The sequence below is a fragment of the Bos indicus x Bos taurus genome, chromosome 3 (genome assembly GCF_003369695.1).
Source record: "Bos indicus x Bos taurus breed Angus x Brahman F1 hybrid chromosome 3, Bos_hybrid_MaternalHap_v2.0, whole genome shotgun sequence".
NCBI classification, from domain to species: domain Eukaryota; kingdom Metazoa; phylum Chordata; class Mammalia; order Artiodactyla; family Bovidae; genus Bos; species Bos indicus x Bos taurus.
Window position 1 is genome coordinate 57,617,218 of NC_040078.1, and position 19,940 is coordinate 57,637,157.

At 38.9% G+C, this 19,940-nt stretch overlaps 1 protein-coding gene across 1 annotated transcript in view; it reads right to left on the minus strand.

Moving 5' to 3' along the window:
* Positions 1–10,253: 10,253 nt before the first annotated feature.
* Positions 10,254–19,940, minus strand: part of CLCA4 (chloride channel accessory 4) — a 31,463-nt gene continuing 21,776 nt past the window's right edge. The window contains exons 8-14 of the mRNA XM_027536664.1: positions 19,521–19,698; positions 18,138–18,244; positions 17,226–17,441; positions 16,042–16,309; positions 12,516–12,686; positions 11,366–11,602; positions 10,254–11,027 (exon numbers count right to left, since the gene is read on the minus strand). Of these exons, the coding sequence (XP_027392465.1) occupies positions 10,588–11,027; positions 11,366–11,602; positions 12,516–12,686; positions 16,042–16,309; positions 17,226–17,441; positions 18,138–18,244; positions 19,521–19,698 (1,617 nt within the window). The 3' untranslated portion in view covers positions 10,254–10,587. The remainder of the gene's footprint in view (positions 11,028–11,365; positions 11,603–12,515; positions 12,687–16,041; positions 16,310–17,225; positions 17,442–18,137; positions 18,245–19,520; positions 19,699–19,940) is intronic.

Consider the following 19,940-nt stretch of genomic DNA (forward strand, 5'->3'; position numbering starts at 1 on the left):
AGACAAATGAGACCTAATTAAACTCAAAAACTTTTGCACAGTGAAAGAACCGTAAACAGATTGAAAAGAAATCCCACAGAAGGGGAGAAAATATTTGCAAATGATGAGACTGACAAGGGTTTAATCTGTAAAATTTACAAATGGATCATGAGGCTCAATACAAAAAAACACAAACAACCCAACTAAAAATACATAGAAGACCTATAGACATTTCTCCAAAGAAGACATAGAGATAGACAAGAGGCACATCTAAAGATTCTTAACATTGCTAATTATTAGAGAAATGCAAGCCAAAGGTAATATCAAATACATTGTCAAATATCAATAAGATATTACCTCACACCAATCAGAGTGCCCATCATCAAAAAATCTACAAACAATAAATTCTGGAGAGGGTGTTCACTTTTGGCGAAATGTGAATTGGTAAGCCACCATGGGGAATCTACGGAGATTCCTTAAAAAACTAAAAATAGAGCTATCATATAATCTAGCAATCTACTCCTTAGAATATATCCAGAGAAAAAGATGGTTCAAAAGATTCCATGTACCCCAGGCTTCATTGTAGTGCTGTTTACAATAGCCAGGACATGGAAGTAACTTACCTACATGTCCCCTGAGAGATGAATGGATAAAGAAGATGTGATACATATGTACAATGGAATATTTCTCAGCCATTAAAAAGAGTGAAATAATGCCATTTACAGCAACACTGGTGGACCTAGAGAGTATCATCCTAAGTGTGGTAAGTACGAGAAAGATAAATATATGATACAGCTTATATGTGAAATCTGAAAATCTGATACAAATGAAATTACTTACAAAACAGAAACACACTCACAGAGTTTAAAAAAGGAATTTTTGATTACCGGGGGTAAGGATAAGTTGAGGAGAGAGATAGATTGGGAGTTTGGGATTGACATGCATACACTACTGTATGTAAAATAGAAAACCAACAAGGACACTGTAAAGCACAGGGAATTCTGCACAATATTCTATAATATTCTAAATGGGAAAAGAATTTGAAAAAGAATGAAAGTGAAAGTGAAGTCGCTCAGTCGTGTCTGACTCTTTGCGACCCCGTGGACTGTAGCCCACCAGGCTTCTCCATCCATGGGATTCTCCAGGCAAGAATACTGGAGTGGGTTACCATTTCTTTCTCCAGGGGATCTTCCCAACCCAGGGATCAAACCCGGGTCTCCCGCATTGGAGGCAGACGCTTTAACCTCTGAGCCACCAGGGAAGCCCAGCTGTATGTAGAATGTGCAACTGAATCATTTTTCTGTACACTTAAAACTAACACAATATTGCAAATCAGTTATGGTCCAGTACAAAATTAAATTAAAAAAGATACAGAGACAAGGTAGGGAGCATCTGTATCTAGGAGGTGATGATGGATGCTGAACTGAGGCAGCATCACTAACAGTGAGATGGGGAGAGACAAAGACGAGATGGGGAGATGTCTGTGACAGGACCTGTTAACTGATGGGAGGCAAAATGTGAGGAAATTGGCAGGTCAAGGTTTGGCTTCCTGGTCTCCAAGGTTTGGCTTCCTAGTCTCCAATATGAATGCCTGGGTGGTGAGATATTTCTTTCTCTGAGAAAAAGAAGTTCAGAAGGAGGTGTGGGTGAAGATAGTATTTAAGTTTTATGGAATTGTTTCATTGCCTTATAAAAATTGACAAACCTTTATCCAAAAAGCTGTCTAAACTATCCACATTTTAAGTGTTGTCTTAAAATGTGTGTTTGTGAGTATGTATGTATGTGTGACATTCATGGTGTGGAGCAAAGGTTGGAGATGGAATTGGCATTCAATAGCAGGATTTCCTCTGATGACCTTATCCCTTGACTTTAGATTCTCTGGAATCTGGAAAGCCCTGTTTTCCTTTCTAGGAAAAAAAGTTTGATTAAGGGTCCAATATATTTGAGAAACTGCTGTGTATGAATTTACATTTGGAGAAAAGCACGGGATTTTTGTTGCTACTTCCAAGTTCAATCAGATATTCAAATTGTGGAATGAGTGATGGCACTACTTGCATATCACAACATTCCTACTTTTCAGTTTCTCATATGCCTCTGTCACAATTTTGTGTAAATTCCCTCCCTTATTTCCTATACTGTGTGAGGACAGATAGCAGGACACATAGTGTTTAGCACTTTGCTTATATTCCCCTTGAGGTCAGACATACCACAAATTAATGTATGGGTCATCACATAGTTTATTAAAGAAAATAGAGCACTGGGATCATAATTCATATAGTTGTTTTGCCAAAAAATGTTACTTGAATTGAGGTATAATGGGCTATTGTAGTACTAAAGCTATAGGACCACTTAATGTTGCATTTACAATCTTTCACAAAGACTACATATTTTTCATGTGTCAGTCCTGTGTGGTGAGCAAGGCCACCACACGACAACCCTGAGATTGTGCTTTGCTAAACTCCAGTGATGCCATTAATACATGATTTAAATGGATCCCTTTGGAGTCATATATGTGATGGCCCTAGATAAGAATTGAGATTATAAGGAAACAGAAGGCAGAAATAGAGGGAAATGGAGTCAGTCTAAGGGATGAAGCCATGCTCAGAAGTAGTGGGCAATGGTAGGAAGGCTCACTGGAAATGCAGACAAGGACTTGTCAGGAAATCCAGCGTGGAAAATGACTGCAACTATGCCTGCAGAAGGGAGAATGGATGATGATGAGGCAAACACAAATCTTATCTACAGCGGGGAAGGAAGTGGAAGACAGTAGGAGTTTGGTGTCCAAGAAACTGTCTGTATACCAATTTCTTTGTCACCATAATTTTGTGCAACAATATTGTTGACTGTGATCACTGTGGAATCAATTTATTGAGTGGTATTATCTCTTTACCATCTGAGCCATATCTCTCTTGTATATAAGCATGGAAGAATATTGTTCTTCCATGTCTATAATGAACTGTGCTCCAGAGTTCTCCTATCTGATTGGGTACCAATATCTCTTACTTACTCACAACACACTCCAATTCCATTGTGTGTGTGTGTGTGTGTGTGTGTGTGTGTGTGGTGTTAGTCGCTCAGTTGTGTCCAGCTCTTTGCAACCCCATGGACTATAGCCTGCCAGGCTCCTCTGTCCATGAAATTCTCCAGGCAAAAATGCTAGAGTAGGTAGCCATTCCCTTCTCTGGGGGATTTTCCTGACCCAGGGATTGAACCCCGGTCTCCCTCATTGCAGGCAGATTCTCTACTGTCTGAGCCATCAGGGAAGCCCAAATTCCATTAGTATTATCAATTTTGGCTCTCTTATTTGGTTTGATGGTTAAATCCCAATCCTATTCATTTTAAGATATGCTTATACTTGAGTTGGATTTCCTGGTAGCTCAGACTGTAAAGAATCTGCCTGCAATGCAGGAGACCTGGGTTCGAGCCCTGTGTCAGTAAGATCCCCTGGAGAAGGGAAAGGCTACCCACTCCAGTATTCTTGCCTGGAGAATTCCATGGACAGAGGAGTCTGGCAGGCTACAGTCCATGGGGTCGCAAACAGTCAGACATGACTGAATGACTAGCACTTCATACTTGAATTGCAGCTTTCCTCTTTCTCTTCCTCTAATTCAAGCCAGACTTATGCCAATGACTTAAAGTAGGGGAGGATGGAGTATAATACCTCAGTCTCAATATCTTCTCCCTTTTCCTAGAGGTATTCTGCTTGGGTCTTGGTGAGGATGACTAGGAGAGGCCTCCTCATGAGCCTGTCCTACTATTGTGTAGTTTCAGATGTCACTCAGTAGTTTCTTTGATGGATCCTATAAAGCTCTTCTCTTTATACAGTTTCTTGACATGGGAGATCCCAAGTGAATTAAGCCTAGTCACAATCTACAATTCTACTCAATAAGAAACTCTATACTCCTTGATGTATCAAACATGCACAAAATACTTGATGTCTTCCACCTTCTCTCTCCTGTCCATTTCTTCCATGTCAGAGCATCAGGAACTCTGCCCTTCCAGAGGCTCAGCAATGTTGATGTTAGTGGATTACTCTCCTGACTTATGTGGCTTCCTGAGATTTACACTTCATTCAGGAGTGTCTTTTCAGAACACTGTACTTCTCCAGAAGAACAACCTCTTTCTCTCTTGCCTTATCTTCTTGTACCGGGCAGTGTTTAGAGTAGTAGAATTAGTGGGTGGTTGTCATGTTTGGCTTAGTACCTCTCACTTTCTGTAAGGAGATGTGGCTTGCAGTATTCTAAGCTTGTAAGCTGGTGTACATGATATTTTTTGTTCTCTGTTTTGGGCCTGTATAGCTGATTTTTGGAAACGATAACCTGATGGGCAGCAAATACTCCCTTGTTCTTGTAGTAAAGGTCATATTGAGTGCAAAACTTTGTGCTCCTAGAAATCTGGATATGAATGGAAGGTCAGTGGTGTGCATAGTGAGGATTTTACTTGCTTGTAGGCTTGATAAGTATCATGAGAGATACAGTTACTGAATGAAACCTCAGACCACTTTGAAAACTTATAATTATCTGTGTCTTGTGATTTGTTTAATATCTGTCTTTCTGTGAGACTCTAACTTCCATGAAGACTTAGGGTAGTATTTTCATTCACCATTCTACTCACAGCATTTAGCTGCAAAGTGTTGATAAATAGTAGGAATTTAATATCCTGGCTGACTGACTGATGGGCAATTTGCCCTCAATGCTGAGATACCTAAATTTAGGGTATGGCAGTACAAACCTTCTCAGCATGAGAGCTGCTATGAATTGAACACTAAGTATGTGCAGAAATGAGGCCAAGAACTGCCATTATCTTAAGATATATACAACACTTGCGGGAGACCTGGGTTTGATCTGTGGGTTGGGAAGATCCCTTGGAGAAGGGAACGGCTACTCACTCCAGTATTCTGGCCTGGAGAATTCCATGGACAGATGAGCCTGGCAGGCTATAGTGCATGGGGTTGCAAAGAGCTGGGCATGACTGAGCGACTTTCACTTTCTCTTTTCCAATGGTGGACATTAGTATTTTCACAGATTTTTACAGATGAGAAAATTAAAGCACAGTTTCTGTTGCTTTTATATCAATCTCTAATTACAAAGAACTGTGTTAAAGTTTTATTTTTTATCAGTTCATTATGTAGAGAGAGTTTAAACTATAAAATAGCTCTGAAACATTTACAAAAAATTTACAATTGTACTACAGATTAAATCTCTTTGGACCACATATTACTTTTCCCAATTTCTACTCCTTTGCTCTGCTCTACTTCAGAATTAAAATCTTGAAAGAATTGTGTGCACACAGTTTCTGGATTTATTCACTTCCTGTTTTTCTTTAGCAAGAATTCTCTTATTATGGTCACTAATAACTGTATTGTTATATTCATTAGCCACATTTTAGCATTAATCAGAAATGCTTGACTGCTCCTTCCTACTTGAATCATTCTTATCTTTTCTTGATCTCACACACTTGAGTTTCTCATTTGTATTCATAAGCTCTTTCTGTTCCCGCCCCCGCCCCCCCCCCCCCCGCCCCCCGGCAATTTATGCTTTTCTATTCAGTATCAAAACTATTTGTGTCATTTGGAAATTGATAACATTTCTTAAATTGTTTATTACTGAATAACAAGGTTTATTACTGAATTTGCAAAGAAGCAATACAAAAGGCTTACAGAATATGGACGTAAATAGATAAGTGGGCTCAGTACAACATACCTTCATGGTTCCTGGGAGTGGGCCAGAAGTTTTGCAGTCCATGAAGCTGCTTTGAAGGGAGTAATCTACCTGGTCACAGGGGCTCAGAGCTTCCTGTTTCCTTCAGTTTTCTTAAGGACACATTAAGGACAGGGTCCACTTACTACCACATAAGGAAATTCCTTGCTGTGCAACAGATCATCATTACATACTTCCCTGTTTGAATTTGCTTTGCTGAGGCAACTTGGAGAAAATAGAAGTACATTTCACAGAATCTGTATGGTTTGGGTAGAGTTGGTGACAAGAGACATTTGCTTGAAAGTTCAAAGATCTAAAAAGAGCTGCTATAACTATTTGAAGCTGAGATGATAGGAGGCAATAAGAAAGATGGAAATGGGCTGGTGTCCTTACTCTTCCCTACTCCATGTCCAACTCCTCTTCTTTAGTGCTGGCTTTGCCAACCCATTATGATCCCAGACCCACAGTGAGATACTTGGCAAAAGTCTTACACGGGTGGTAGTGGAGCAGAGGCAAAGACTTCTATAGTAAACAGCAAACTTCTACAGTTCCCGGCCTTGCTTAACTTCCAACATCCAACACCAAGAGCTAATTCCAGTGTTTCAGGGAGGTTTGTTACTAGTATTTATAGTAAGGTTTTTTTTTTTTTTCCCCGATTCTACAGTTCTTTGTTCAGTTCTTTGGTGTCCCAGTTAACCTCTATAATAAATTCTCAATTCCATAATGTTAATGGTGGTTCTGATACCCAGATGGAACACTGACTAATACTGTTATTGGTTGTTTCAGTAATTTAGATTTATGGACCAAACTAGTTGAAAACTTGGTGGCTAAAACAACTACCTATTTATCTCCTCCATTGCCAGGGTCCAGCCCCAGCAGGATCCAGGGGAACTCTCAGGATGAACGGCGTCAGTGAGAGAGATGACATGGATCTTATAATGGACTGGGACCTGGTGGTCCAGGGTCAAAAATAAAAATAAAAAATAAAGAGAAAGAATAAGGGAGAGAGAAAGAGGCTGATATTCCTTGGTTTACACAGAAAGCCAATAAAGCCCCTGACACAGGACTTGCTCTGTTCACAGAGGCCTCAGGTGCGCTCTCGGTGGGGTGAAGACGCAGAGTGCCTTCCTGATCGGGTCTTAGAAGCCTAGGCAAAAAAGTGAACTCAGAGGGCCTCTGTACTCCAGGGATACAGCCTGAAAAAAGGGAGAGAGAAAGAGAGAGAGAGAAAGAAAGACACGGAGATCAGAGCTCTGGTGAAGTGGGATCTGCAGCTTTATTTTCAAAAGGAACTTTTATACTCTGAGTTACACATTTCTCAAAGTAAAAGATACAGAGTCAGCTCAACATTCCATCAATTTTAACTTTATTGAAACCAGGACATTTTTCTGTAAATGTCCTGTACACCTTTTCATAAACAAAGGTCTTATGTTATGTCTGGCCCTGTGGCCTGTTAACATTCCATGACTCTTTTCTGATAAAGGTTGATCAGCCAGAAAACTTGTTTCCCCTTAAAGTGTTTTTTCTTTATTTCTCCCAGCCTCAGAAAGTACTAAATAAAGTTACATTCTCACGGAGCAGAAGTGCAGTGGGTCACAACAAAGAAAGAACTTATTAGCTCAAAGGTCTGATGTGGTTAATACCAAGGCTACTACTTGTTTTTCTTACATTCCAACTACATTAACTAATGCACTCCCATGTGCACAGTGGATAAGGGATATGGGAACTTGGCAGTAAGCGTTGGCCCAATAATGAAGCCCTTTATCAGTACTATTCTAATAATTTTTCATCCCTCAAAGGGCTCTATGCTCATTAGGACTTTTAGAATGCTTAGGCTTCCCGTGCCTTTCATGGTTGGGGAGTTGTGAGCAATTATGTGCGTTAGTTGCAAGGGTGTGGATAAACCTGCCAAGCAAGCTAAAATGCTAACAGAGGGGTTAGAATTGAAATATTCCTTTCAAGCCCAGGAGACTTATAACTAGAGCCCTAAGTTGATTTTTTTCAGAGAAAAGTGGTCGGGGATAGCCCCCTGTTAATGTCAGAAGAGTTGGTGAAAGGCACAATATAGTAAACAGTAGACAGACAGACTTTGGTTTCAGGGTAGATGCTCGAGCAGGTCCAGGGAGTCCCTTGAGTCCTGATCTGCCTTGCCTGTCAGGTCTCTTCCGCATGACCTTGTTACGGGTGGGATCTCCTGTGCTGGCTCCCGGCACTCCATAATTGTGTTGGCTTACTGGTCTTAAAGGGGAAGTTCTTTTGCTAGTTATGCTTGAAGTCTAATGACTGCAAATAGAATAATCTTGAGGTATGACTGGGAATCAGGGATAGTTAGGCCTCTTTCATTCTCTGTATAGTCTTGGAACCTCTGCAGTGATCTCTGTCACTATAACTGAATTTTGTAAATGACAGAGTTATCAAGAACACAAAAAATGTAGTGTCCATCATTTCTGCTGCTTTCTAATTTTTAAATAAGTCATTGGGACCATCCTATACCCTAATGTGGGAGGCAACTATATAAGGCTATGGACAATAGGAGCTGTGGCTCTTTGGAAAATCCTTTTGGAGACTAGCAACCATACTTTACTGTTAAATCTTTCAGCAGTCCCGACTCACTTCATAGTTCCTTTGAGCTGTGCTTTTCTGAGTTCCATTTTATGGTAGTGTCATCAGACACTATGGTTTGGGTCTCACCATTTACCCATGCTGTATTAGGTCACTCTGACCTGTAACATCAGCCAGCACCAAGTAGCATGCATTATATATAACATGGGAAAGTGGTTCTCTCAGTTCTGACTGAGCAGCTGAGGTGGTAAATGGATACCATCTCTTGGTCCTACAAGCTTGGACCGACCTCTCCAGGTGGGTCGTTAGCCTGTGATACTGCCAACTGCCCATCTGTAGCGGCAGCAGCCAGTTGGATGGCTGCTGTGGTGGGTTTTCTCTTCAGGAATCCTGTAGTCATTTGAACCTTTGTGGTTGATAATGGGCTACTCTTCCCCACTTAGGGCTGTCTCTCTTCCTTTACTGGGGTAGCTTAGAATTTTTTCCTGTAGCTAAATTTCCTACCAGATGATGATGGCCCCAAGATTTCATTTCTATACCTGGTACATTTTATAAATAAACTATTAGATCATAACAATGCTATGGGAATGTAATGGAAATCCCATGTAGAGCCTTTATACTGCAGATTTTCTCACTAGGTTATCCTGTACCATAGTCAGGGCTAGCTTTGTGGGGTGAGACTTGTACATTTGCATGGTGTCTCATGCTTAGAAGGTCCAAGTACTTGGTTTAATGCTTTGCTGTTACCATCTTAAAATCCTTATAAATTATTGAGCAGCAGCTCTTCATTTTCATTTTTTTACTGAGTCTATACATTTTGTAGCTTATTCAGAATACAAAAATGGTAATCATTCTGTTGTTTTTCTGATTCTTACCAATTCATAATCAGTTACTGACGTAGTTCTGGAAATAGATCTAAATCAAAGCATGACCTGTAAGTGGAGAGCCTTCAACTAAGACCCATCAGAGCAAAGCTGTTGCCCCAGAGAATCAGGGAGAGTACTAACCAGGCTGGTAGGCTTTGTCTCCAGGGCTATTGGGTTGATAGGTTGGAAGGACATAGGGAAAGTCTGGCTGTTTTACATTATTTCTGTCCACTATTAGAGAATTTCAGGCTTTTATTCCCCTCCTGGTAAAAAGTCAGTTGTCTTACTCTAGCCCCTTTGGAGAAGAAAAAGGCAACTCACTCCAGTAATTTTGTCTGGAATAATCCTATGGACAGGGGAGCCTGGCAGACTACTATAGTCCATGGGGTTGCAAAGAGTCGGATATGACTGAGCAACCAACACTTCCACTTTCAACCCCTTTCCTACATTTCCTCCATGTTTACCTCTATGTATATAGCTTTCAGCAATGCTTGAGTAGGTGCCAGCCCACCAGAGGAATTAATTGTGCTAATAGACCTTCTACCTTAATAGCACAGTCCCCAAATGCCCTACTACACAGCTTATTTTCCAATGAATGCTATAAGAGTAAAACCAACATTTTCAGATATCAGGCATCCCCCCCTTATTTCCTTTCCTTTAGCTTCTTTAATACTATCTTCCATATCAATGAAGTACAGTAAACATGTCCTTATTTATATTGTATATATTGTTGGAGAAGACTCATGAGAGTCCCTTGGACTGCAAGGAGATCCAACCAGTCCATCCTAAAGGAAATCAATCCTGAATATTCATTGGAAGGACTGATGCTGAGACTTCAGTACTTTGGCCACTGATGGGAAGGACTGATTCATTTGAAAAGACCCTGATGCTGGGAAAGATTGAAGGCAGGAGGAGAAGGGGACGACAGAGGATGAGATGGTTGAATGGCATCACCGATTGAATGGACCTGAGTTTGAGTAAAAGCCAGAAGTTGATGATGGACAGGGAGGCCTGGTGTGCCGCAGTCCATGGGGTCGCAAAGAGCTGGACACAACTGAGCAACTGAACTGAACTGATACAAGTATATAATTAAAGACCTTCAGTGAATACAAAAAATCAGTTTATACTAAAAAATACTGAGAACAAATTCATTTCTCAAAAATATTATTTATTTGCCTTCTTACATTTGCATTTTGACCACTCCAATAGACAGTTTTAACTTCTTGATGAAATTTGAATTTTATAGAGTACTTTTGTGTCAGATAATATGTAACCAGGTATGAATATGAAAAGATCTTTATAACCTTTTGGTAAATTAATAAATACAAATTGTTTAATTTAATATTGATTTACAATTTTTCAAATATCTCTTTATGTTTATATTTAATCAAAGGGTTCCTTGTAAAACTCTTAAAATTATTTTCACACATGATAAATTTAAAAATTATGAAACATCCTTTAATTTTGTTGTTGATATATTCTTAAAACCCTGTTCTAGGTCTTCTAGGATTTCTTCTCTTGTTTACGATACAAATGGTGATGCTTAAAATCAGACTAACAATTACCACAGAGCCAACCACTAACAACACCAAGGCAGAAATGCTGAGTCCGGACTTAGGGGGATTTTTATCAGGACTAGTATCTGGATGAATTTCATCAGGAATGTAATCTTCTTGAACAAACAAAGCTACTTGCACAATGTTGGATACTTTTGATGTCAAATTGCTTTTATCCACACTTTGAATGGCAATGAATATGTGGGTTTCATTTTCTTCTGAGATGTTTCCTGGTTTGAATGTGAAGGTTTCCTTGGAGTTGGCCTCTTTTGGTAACAGAGCAGTAGTGTTTACTTGCAGAGCATCATCAAAATTATCCCTTAGATCCAGGATGCTTTCACTTATTCTTATGATATACTCTTGAACTAAGAAAAAAAGTTATATGTAGTTTAGAAACTAGAGCATATTATATGAAATCTTTTTTCATTCTCCTCCAAAATGCTGTTAGTCATGCCAAAGTTATGCTCACATCCAGAGCCTTATTTATTTTTCCATAAAAGCTGAATTCTGATTTTTAAACTCTGCAAATGATACATGGCAGGTTATAATGTGCCACATGATGATTCATAACACGAGATTATAAAATTAATACTTTGTTGAGCTATTAATTGTAAATTATTTTCCTCTCACACACCCTTAGACACTTGCTTTTGCAACAAGCAACTTTCACTTAATCAACAAGTGCATGACACATAGTCCTTACCTTTTCCAACATCAAAATCATCTCCTGGTGCTGTCCATGTTAGATTGATCTCATCCTCATTTGATGTGGCTTCAAGATCTGTGATTTGACTTGGCGGGAAGAGGTCAAGGAATGAGGGAGACTGTGGAACATTGGAAACCACAAATGCACCTCCTGTTGCTATTCGGGTGAAACTCTCCACATTTGTCTGAGTGTCCTCATCATTTTCTGGTCTTGGTGGATTCCCTTCAATGTTGCCTGCATTACAAATTCCTGGTATTTAATGGACAAATCTACACTAATATTTTCAGAACTCAATGAATTGTATTTTTTTATCCTAAATGTCCCCCTCCTTTTTTTTTTCCATATACACAGTTGCCTTTTATTAGTTTTGGTGACAAGATCATAAGGATTCAGTTGGTAGAAGAATTCTTGCTTTAGCATCCTGACCAGAGTATTGTAGGGTAGAACTGGATAATAAATTGCTTTGGAATTAAGACTGTCCTGAATGGGAATATTGTTATATAGTTAATATGTGCTTAAAAAATAGAGGAGTTGCTTTATTTCTTAAATTACCCTAAAGATGGGAATAAATCTGGGGGAATTTATACTGGTTCCCTTTCAGTCACTTGTGTCAGGTTTCACACTTCCTCCCTGTTGCAAGTGCTAACGAATAATATTCAGATTATATTGCAACAGAAAGCCCCTATAAGGGTGACATAAGGGACAAAACAAAGGAAAGCCAATTAAAATGGATTCTTAATATTTTTCATTGCTTTTCTCTACACATTTTTCCCTTTGACTAAATAAAAACTTTGCAAATAAAGGTATTTGTAATCAGATGGATAAATTCTACCATTGGTTTCTAGTTAAGTACATAACATATTAGCCTCTTTACTTCATCCTGAGCTGAAAATGGGGCAAATTTTTGTTGATATAGGTCATTTGCTCCAAACAAATGTAATAATGGCTGGCTTTCATAGAAATGTCTATACCAAAGACACTGTACCAAAGCTTAGGTTAATATGGAGGCAAACTGTCATATGACTGAGAATTCATTCCAGAAATGGGAGAAGCTATACTCTGAAGTTATAAAATATTTGTAGCCTTAATCATACCAACTCACAATTATTCAAGCCACCATTGACTTCAGATATTATGAAGTACTCACCATCTACTACCCAGCCTGGTATGTATGCAGCTCTATTCAGTGGATGCCTTAAGTTCCATGTGACAGCATTTTCTCCTCCATGAGCCCGTACTTTTAAGTTATATGGGCCATTTTCTTTATAAGTTGTAAAGTATCTAGAGTACACTCCATCATTCTTGAAAGAATCAGCACCTTGTTATGGAAGTGAAGGAATAAATTACTAATGTAAAGAAAAATAAAAACTTAAGTATTTTCTAAGTCAAGCATATGGGCTTTATAAGCATATTGCTTTTATTCATCTCCCTATTTTGTGATTGACCCCTTGGGGAATATTTCCATTTTGCTCTGCCAACCAGTATCTTGTGGGATGTATATCCTAGTGGTACTGTGTTTGTGTGTGTACATATGCATGCATACTAAGTCGCTTCAGTCCTGTCAGACTCTGCAACCCTGCAGACTGTAGCCCACCAATGTCCTCTGTCTGTGGGATTCTTCAGGCAAGAGTACTGGAGTGGGTTGCCATGCCCTCTTCCAGGAGATCTTCCTGACCCAGGAATCAAACCTGAGCCTCTTATGTCTCCTGCATTGGCAGGTGGCCTCTTTACCACTGGTGCCATCTGGGAAGCCCGAGTGTGTGTGTGTGTGTGTGTGTATGTGTGTGTGTGTATTATTTTTGTCGTGATTGTTGTTCAGTCACTAAGTTGTGTCTGACTTTTTGTGACCCCATGAACTGCAGCACGCCAAGCTTCCTTGTCCTTTGCTATCTCCCAGAGTTTGCTGAAATTCATGTCCATTGAGTCAATGGTGCTATCTAACTATTGGAGAAGACTCTTGAGAGTGCCTTGGACTGCAAGGAGATCCAACCAGTCCATTCTGAAGGAGATCAGCCCTGGGATTTCTTTGGAAGGAATGATGCTAAAGCTGAAACTCCAGTACTTTGGCCACCTCATGCGAAGAGTTGACTCATTGGAAAAGACTCTGATGCTGGGAGGGATTGGGGGCAGGAGGAGAAGGGGACGACAGAGGATGAGATGGCTGGATGGCATCACTGACTCAATGGACGTGAGTCTGAGTGAACTCCCGGAGTTGGTGATGGACAGGGAGGCCTGGCGTGCTGTGATTCATGGGGTCGCAAAGAGTTGGACATGACTGAGTGACTGAACTGAACTGAACCGAACCATCTAATCCTCAGCCCTCTTCTCCTTTTGCCTTCAGTCTTTCCTAGCATCAGGGTCTTTTCCAATGAATCAGCTCTTTGCATCACGTGACCAAAGTATTAGAGCTTCAGCAACAGTCCTTCCAATGAATATCCAGTGTTTATTTCCTTTAGGATTGAATGGTTTAATATTCTCTCAAGAGTCTTCTCCAGCACCACAGTGCAAAAGCATCAATTCTTTGGCGCTCAGCCTTCTTTATGGTCCAACTTTTACATCTGTACATGACTACTGGAAAAACCATAGCTTTGACTATTCAGACCTTTGTCAGCAAAGTGATGTCTCTGCTTTTTAATATGCTATCTAGTTTTGTCATAGCTTTTCTTCCAAGAAGCAAGAGTCTTTTAATTTCATGGCTGCTATCACTGCAGTGATTTTGGAGACCAAGAAAATAAAATCTTTCACTGCTTCCATTTTTTCCCTTTCTATTTGTAATAATATATTATTACATAGACATACTGGTATATATACTCATATATACTGTTTGCAGCTCATGCTTTAAGCACAATTATGTTGTCTCTCTCTCTCCAAATCAAAGGATCCCCACTAAAGAAATATTATGCTTTTTAATATGCTATCTAGTTTTGTCATAGCTTTTCTTCCAAGAAGCAAGAGTCTTTTAATTTCATGGCTGCTATCACTGCAGTGATTTTGGAGACCAAGAAAATAAAATCTTTCACTGCTTCCATTTTTTCCCTTTCTATTTGTAATAATATATTATTACATAGACATAGACATACTGGTATATATACTCATATATACTGTTTGCAGCTCATGCTTTAAGCACAATTATGTTGTCTCTCTCTCTCCAAATCAAAGGATCCCCACTAAAGAAATATTATCTTTGCATAAGATTTAATTCTCATTGCTATAACCTACAAATTACTTATTATAACTTATCTTCAATGTCTGATTTTTCATTTTAATTGTAACCTCTTACACTATGATCGATTAATTTTCTGGTCTAACAGTGGAAAATCCCATCTGTTTTTAGAATAAACGTTTAGGAGAGCTCAGGAATACTGTATCATGAGGATATTTCTTCATATCACCAGTACTAGAGAGTTTTGTTAACTTGCAAACACATTTCTCAGGAGGGTTAAGACTCTGAGAGAGATTCTTAAATGAAATCCTTAGACCAACAGCATCTGCGTTTCTCTGGATCATATAAGGAATGAAAGTTTTTCTGGTGTTCCCATTCTGTGTTATAAAACAAGCTCTTTAGGAGTTTCACTTCAGGAGTTAAAATTTGAGAACCCCTGCTCCAAGTCATTGTTAATTACCAATGCTTTCTTAGGTAAAGTCATTCTTAAGCACCTATGCTTTCTTAGGTAAAGGTGTCCCAAATTATCTGAGTTTTATTTGAGAAATTTTATTTCTCCTTGAGAAATGAAACAAGATACAGGAGTTTTAACGTAGCATGGAAGGGGTTGGGAGAAAGAGAGTCACGGGATAATTTAAGAAAATATTGTCATGTTAGATAAAGGCATTGATAAACCAAAGACTTTTGCCTTCTAAACTTCTTACAGGGCCAACTCTAGTTGATGATAGGTTATAAGCTGGCTGATTTAACTACATTGAAAAGAAGCTAATTGAAAATTCTGACAACTTAGACGTTTACTGAGATAGTAATTTCTTTACTAAATGACCTCTCTAAAGAAGTGTTAGTTCCCAGAACAATTCAGAGTTGGGAAAAGGTTTTAAAGTACAGTACCACTCACCCATACAGACCAAGGAGATAGAGAGCAGTCAACACTCTATTTTGATACCTCCCAGTCAGATCTGGTATCTGATGATGACCCAGTAATGTCCCCTTCTCTCTGATGGCAGATCCAGCTTCCTTTGGTCTCAGTCCCTAAGATTATATGTGAACTTTTTATCCAGCTGTTGGGAATTTCTCATGGCTGGCATCCCCTCCCTGCCAGGGACCCAAATTGTACTGCTTCATTCCGTACTACTACTTGTGTTTCACTGTCTCTGGCCAGACTTTCTTGGTTATATACCTCTAAGAAACACTTATTCAGAATTCTTGATGCTGTCCTCAATCTCAGCAATGATACTTTCCTATTTATTGGAAGACATTGGTTGTCTAAATGAAAGAAAGAACAGTAATGACAGTAAATAAAGTTCATTGAGTGCTCTACCACGTGTAAGACACTTGCAAATCACTTTGGAGTTGTTACCTGGATAGAATTTCACCCTGGTCCAGTTGTTCATCCATAATCTGCATCAATTTTCTGATGCCTGTCCCTCTGCCCCACACTTCCTCAGGGACTCATAACATATCCTGAGTTATGAACATTTAGACTTGTTCAGAGAAACCTGTGATTTACCTGCACCATTATCCAAAAGTTCCAAAACTTCTGTTTCTCCAAATTTCGATTCAATGAAAGCAGTCACGTTGGCTCCAAGAATGGGTAAATACCCTTGTAGAATTTCTGCATAAACAATCAGTGGGCTGGGATAGCTGTTTGTATCTTTATTCATTTTAGCATTCACTGTGATTGGAGGCACAGAAGAGTTTGCTGCCCGAGAATTTACTGTTATAGTCAATGTTTCTGAGCTTGCTTTTGCTTGAATATTGTAAGTCCACACACCCACCTAAAAATTCAATAAAATTGGAATAAGTATCCAACAGCAAGCTATTTTCTGTTTTTACACTAACTCTAAACTATTAAGTATGTTACTGAATAAACATTTAGAGTTTATAGAGCTTTAAGAGTTTTGAGGGTAAAGAGGTAAGAGTTGAGGTAGTTTGGAAAGAATATCCTATTATCATGCCTGGTATTCAAAGTTTATGAAATCTCCACTGATAAAAATAAGTTTTGGAAAGTTTGCCTTGATCTTGGACTTATCCTTAGACCTCAGAGTCTACAGACTCTATAACCTGGTGAAAAATGAAAGTGAAAGTCGCTCAGTCATGTCCAACTCTTTGCGACCCCATGGACAATAGTCCGTGGAATTCTCTAGGCCACAATATTGGAGTGGGTAGCCTTTCCCTTCTCTAGGGAATCTTCCCAGCCCAGGGATCGAACCCAGGTCTCCTGCATTGCAGGCAGATTCTTTACCAGTTGAGCCACAAGAGAAGACGAAGAACATTGGAGTGGGTAGCCTATGCCTTCTCCAGCAGATCTTCCTGAGCCAGGAATCAAACTGGGGTCTCCTGCATTGTAGGCATATTCTTTACCAACTGAGTTATCAGGGAAGCTCCCCTATGATCTGGTATAAGAAATAGCTTTGTAGCTATCTACACAGCAAGCTGCACAGACTTACTACATTGTCCCCTCAAAGTTATCCTTAGCCATCTTAATTTTTTCCTTTCTCTTCCTTTCTTCTAATGCTTAACTTCTTTTTTTTTCCCCTCTGTCACCAAAATTTTCAGGACCATACAGTCATATCAAGTACATTCTACTTTATCTTAATTTTGAAATGATGTATTGGCATCCATATTTATGATCTCAAATGATGTATTTTCACCTGTAAAATTTGCGAGGAGGTCTAAAAATTAATTGCTTACCTTTGTAGCTCCTTTAATACTGAGATAGGCCATTTTGGAAGCTGAATCCACTATGAAAGTCCCCATTGATATTCCATCGGGATCAAAGAGGTAAATAGAGGGAAGTTGTTGGTTCCATGTGATGAGAAAGAACGTGTCCTTTCCCACAGTGCTATCAATTATTACAGTGCCATTCATCCAGTCATTACTGTTGAGTTTTAATCCCTTACTTTCAAGCTGTTTAAATATATAAAAAATTAATAACTGTAGAAGAGAGTAATTTTATGCTTTTCTTCTGTTTTACATATTTTAAAATTTCTGTCTTGAGAACAAACTTAAATATGGCATACCACTTTAGGCTTGCGATCTCTTTGAAAGCTAATTGGGATGACAGTTGTCAGTCAGAAAGTGTGGAAATATAGCTACTGAGGAGAGAACAGGGTATAATAAAAGCATTAGAGCAGGACAGTAGGGTTTACAGCTGGAGATATGGCCCTGTTATTATTTTCCCAGCTGTCTTGGTGAGCACCTACACTAGGATTTAGCATTGAAGTGCTAAACTACCTCTGAGAAAATTAGTTCTGTGTGTGTATGTGTGTGTATTGCCCTCTGTTTACCATTTTTCTTGACTTAAAATAAAGTGCTCAGTCACTCAGTTGTTTCTGACTCTTTGTGACCCCATGAACTATAGCCCTACAGGCTCCTAGTCCATGGAATTCTCTGGATAAGAATACTGGAATGGATTGCCCTTTCCTCCTCCAGGGGATCTTCCCCACCCAGGGATCCACCCAGCATCTCCTAAATTGGCAGGCAGATTATTTACCACTGAGCCACCTGGTGATGATATAGAACTCAAAACTTGTAACAACCAGATGATTTTTCTTGGTTAGGTCTAAATCCAAACATTAACACTCAAGGACTAGGAACTCTGACCTGAAGAGATTGCTGGGAGGCATCGATGTTCTCTGATGCAAGGGCTGCAAAAGCATCAATAAGGCCGTTGTTCTGGCCTTCATCTGAAGCATAAATATATTTTCCTCCTAAAATATAAATACATTAACTAGGTTGCTTTTCAGAAAATAAGTGCTTTTCACATTTTAGTGATTAAGGCAATATCAGGGTAAACAAAACCATAGTTTCAGTATGTATTATAAAAATAAACCCAAATAAGATAGGTATAAAGATTATCTCTGAAATGTTACCTAAAAAATGTCATAACTGGGAGGTAAGCTACCTTTAAACTCCACTAATAGAAATCTTTCTGGTTTAAATGCATCAACTAACTAAAGAATGTGAAAGGAGATGTTATAATTTCATGAACTAAAGCTCACAGGATCACATAACCTTTAGGAGAATTATTCACTTTAATGATTATTTAAGATACAGTTCTAACCACATCAGCTTTCAAGTTTTCCTGCCAGAGTGGGTCAGAATCAGAAAGGTTAAGGAGATTTCATATTGAAGCAAAGAGATTTCATATTGAAGCATCCTGACAAAATTTGGCAATGAGCAGATAAAAAAATGATAAGCAATAGAGACAAGTTTAAAAACAATATTTTTGGAGGGATATTTAGGACAGAAATACTTTACAATGGCTATAAAATTACTTGGAAATGATGGGAGTTTGTACAATTAAGCATTAAAAAGCAAGTGTTTGTATGGTAACATTAGAGGTCAATTCAATACAATAATTGATTTTTATAATGTTATAAATTATGTATTCTCTACTATGTTTAAGAAGGCACTGAACACATGTAGTCCATTTTCTTCACATGTCTCTGTCTGTAAGATAGTAGTTATTTTACGTTTAATCTAGAAAACTTGTTATTACTATATTTATAGCCTGAGCTTCTGTTAAACCCACCCCTTAACTTCCAGTCTATTCTCTAGTCTCATGTATTTCTCACTATCCTTCAATGTGGCTTGCATTGTCACCCCAACATGCTTTATATTCTCTGTCATTCTTTTTTCTTCCAGAGAAAGCAAACAAATTGATAAATGTCTAGCTCCTCATCTCTCATGCCTTGTTTCCCTGACTCTATTCAAAGCTGAGAGAATCAATGACTCCATCTGCTCACATGGTGTTTGGCACCTATGTATGTCTCTTGTTATGGAGGAGTGTTATCTGACTATGCTTTTCTGATTAGCAGTGTTTTTTGTCTCTCGGGACTGTTGGCACCTTGAGATCATTTCTGGTTTAACTCTGATCCCGAGCTCCTGGCACAGCACCTGCAGAGTAGGAGCTTAAGAGAACTTGTTGAATTGTCAGCCTCTACATTTATATATTGCTATCAAAGGATGTATGTCATATTTTACCTGTTGCAATGCTCATCTCTTTGACTGCTTGAGCAGCATCTGGTCCAAGAGCAATAAAATGAATGATGGCTCCACTTTGTTTCACTTTCTCAATACAAGACTTTGCAGTGCTATCCTCCCCATCAGTCAGCAGCACTATTTCAGATCCATCTATTTGGAAGTGAGCGTTTCTAATTGCCTACAAATATAATCAGAGCATTATTACAGGTGATCTTAGGTCAACTAGGCCTGGGAGAGATTAGGATAAAAATGGACATAGAAAATAGTGTGCAGAAAAGAGGAGACAGCTTCATTTTTAAATCAAAGGATCTGTAATCACAACGCTAGGGGAATTTAAACAGGACTTTTTATTTTCTCTCCACCCACTGTAGGAAATGTTTGCTCAGATGAAGTTGTGTGGGAGTAGGGGTATGGAAAATC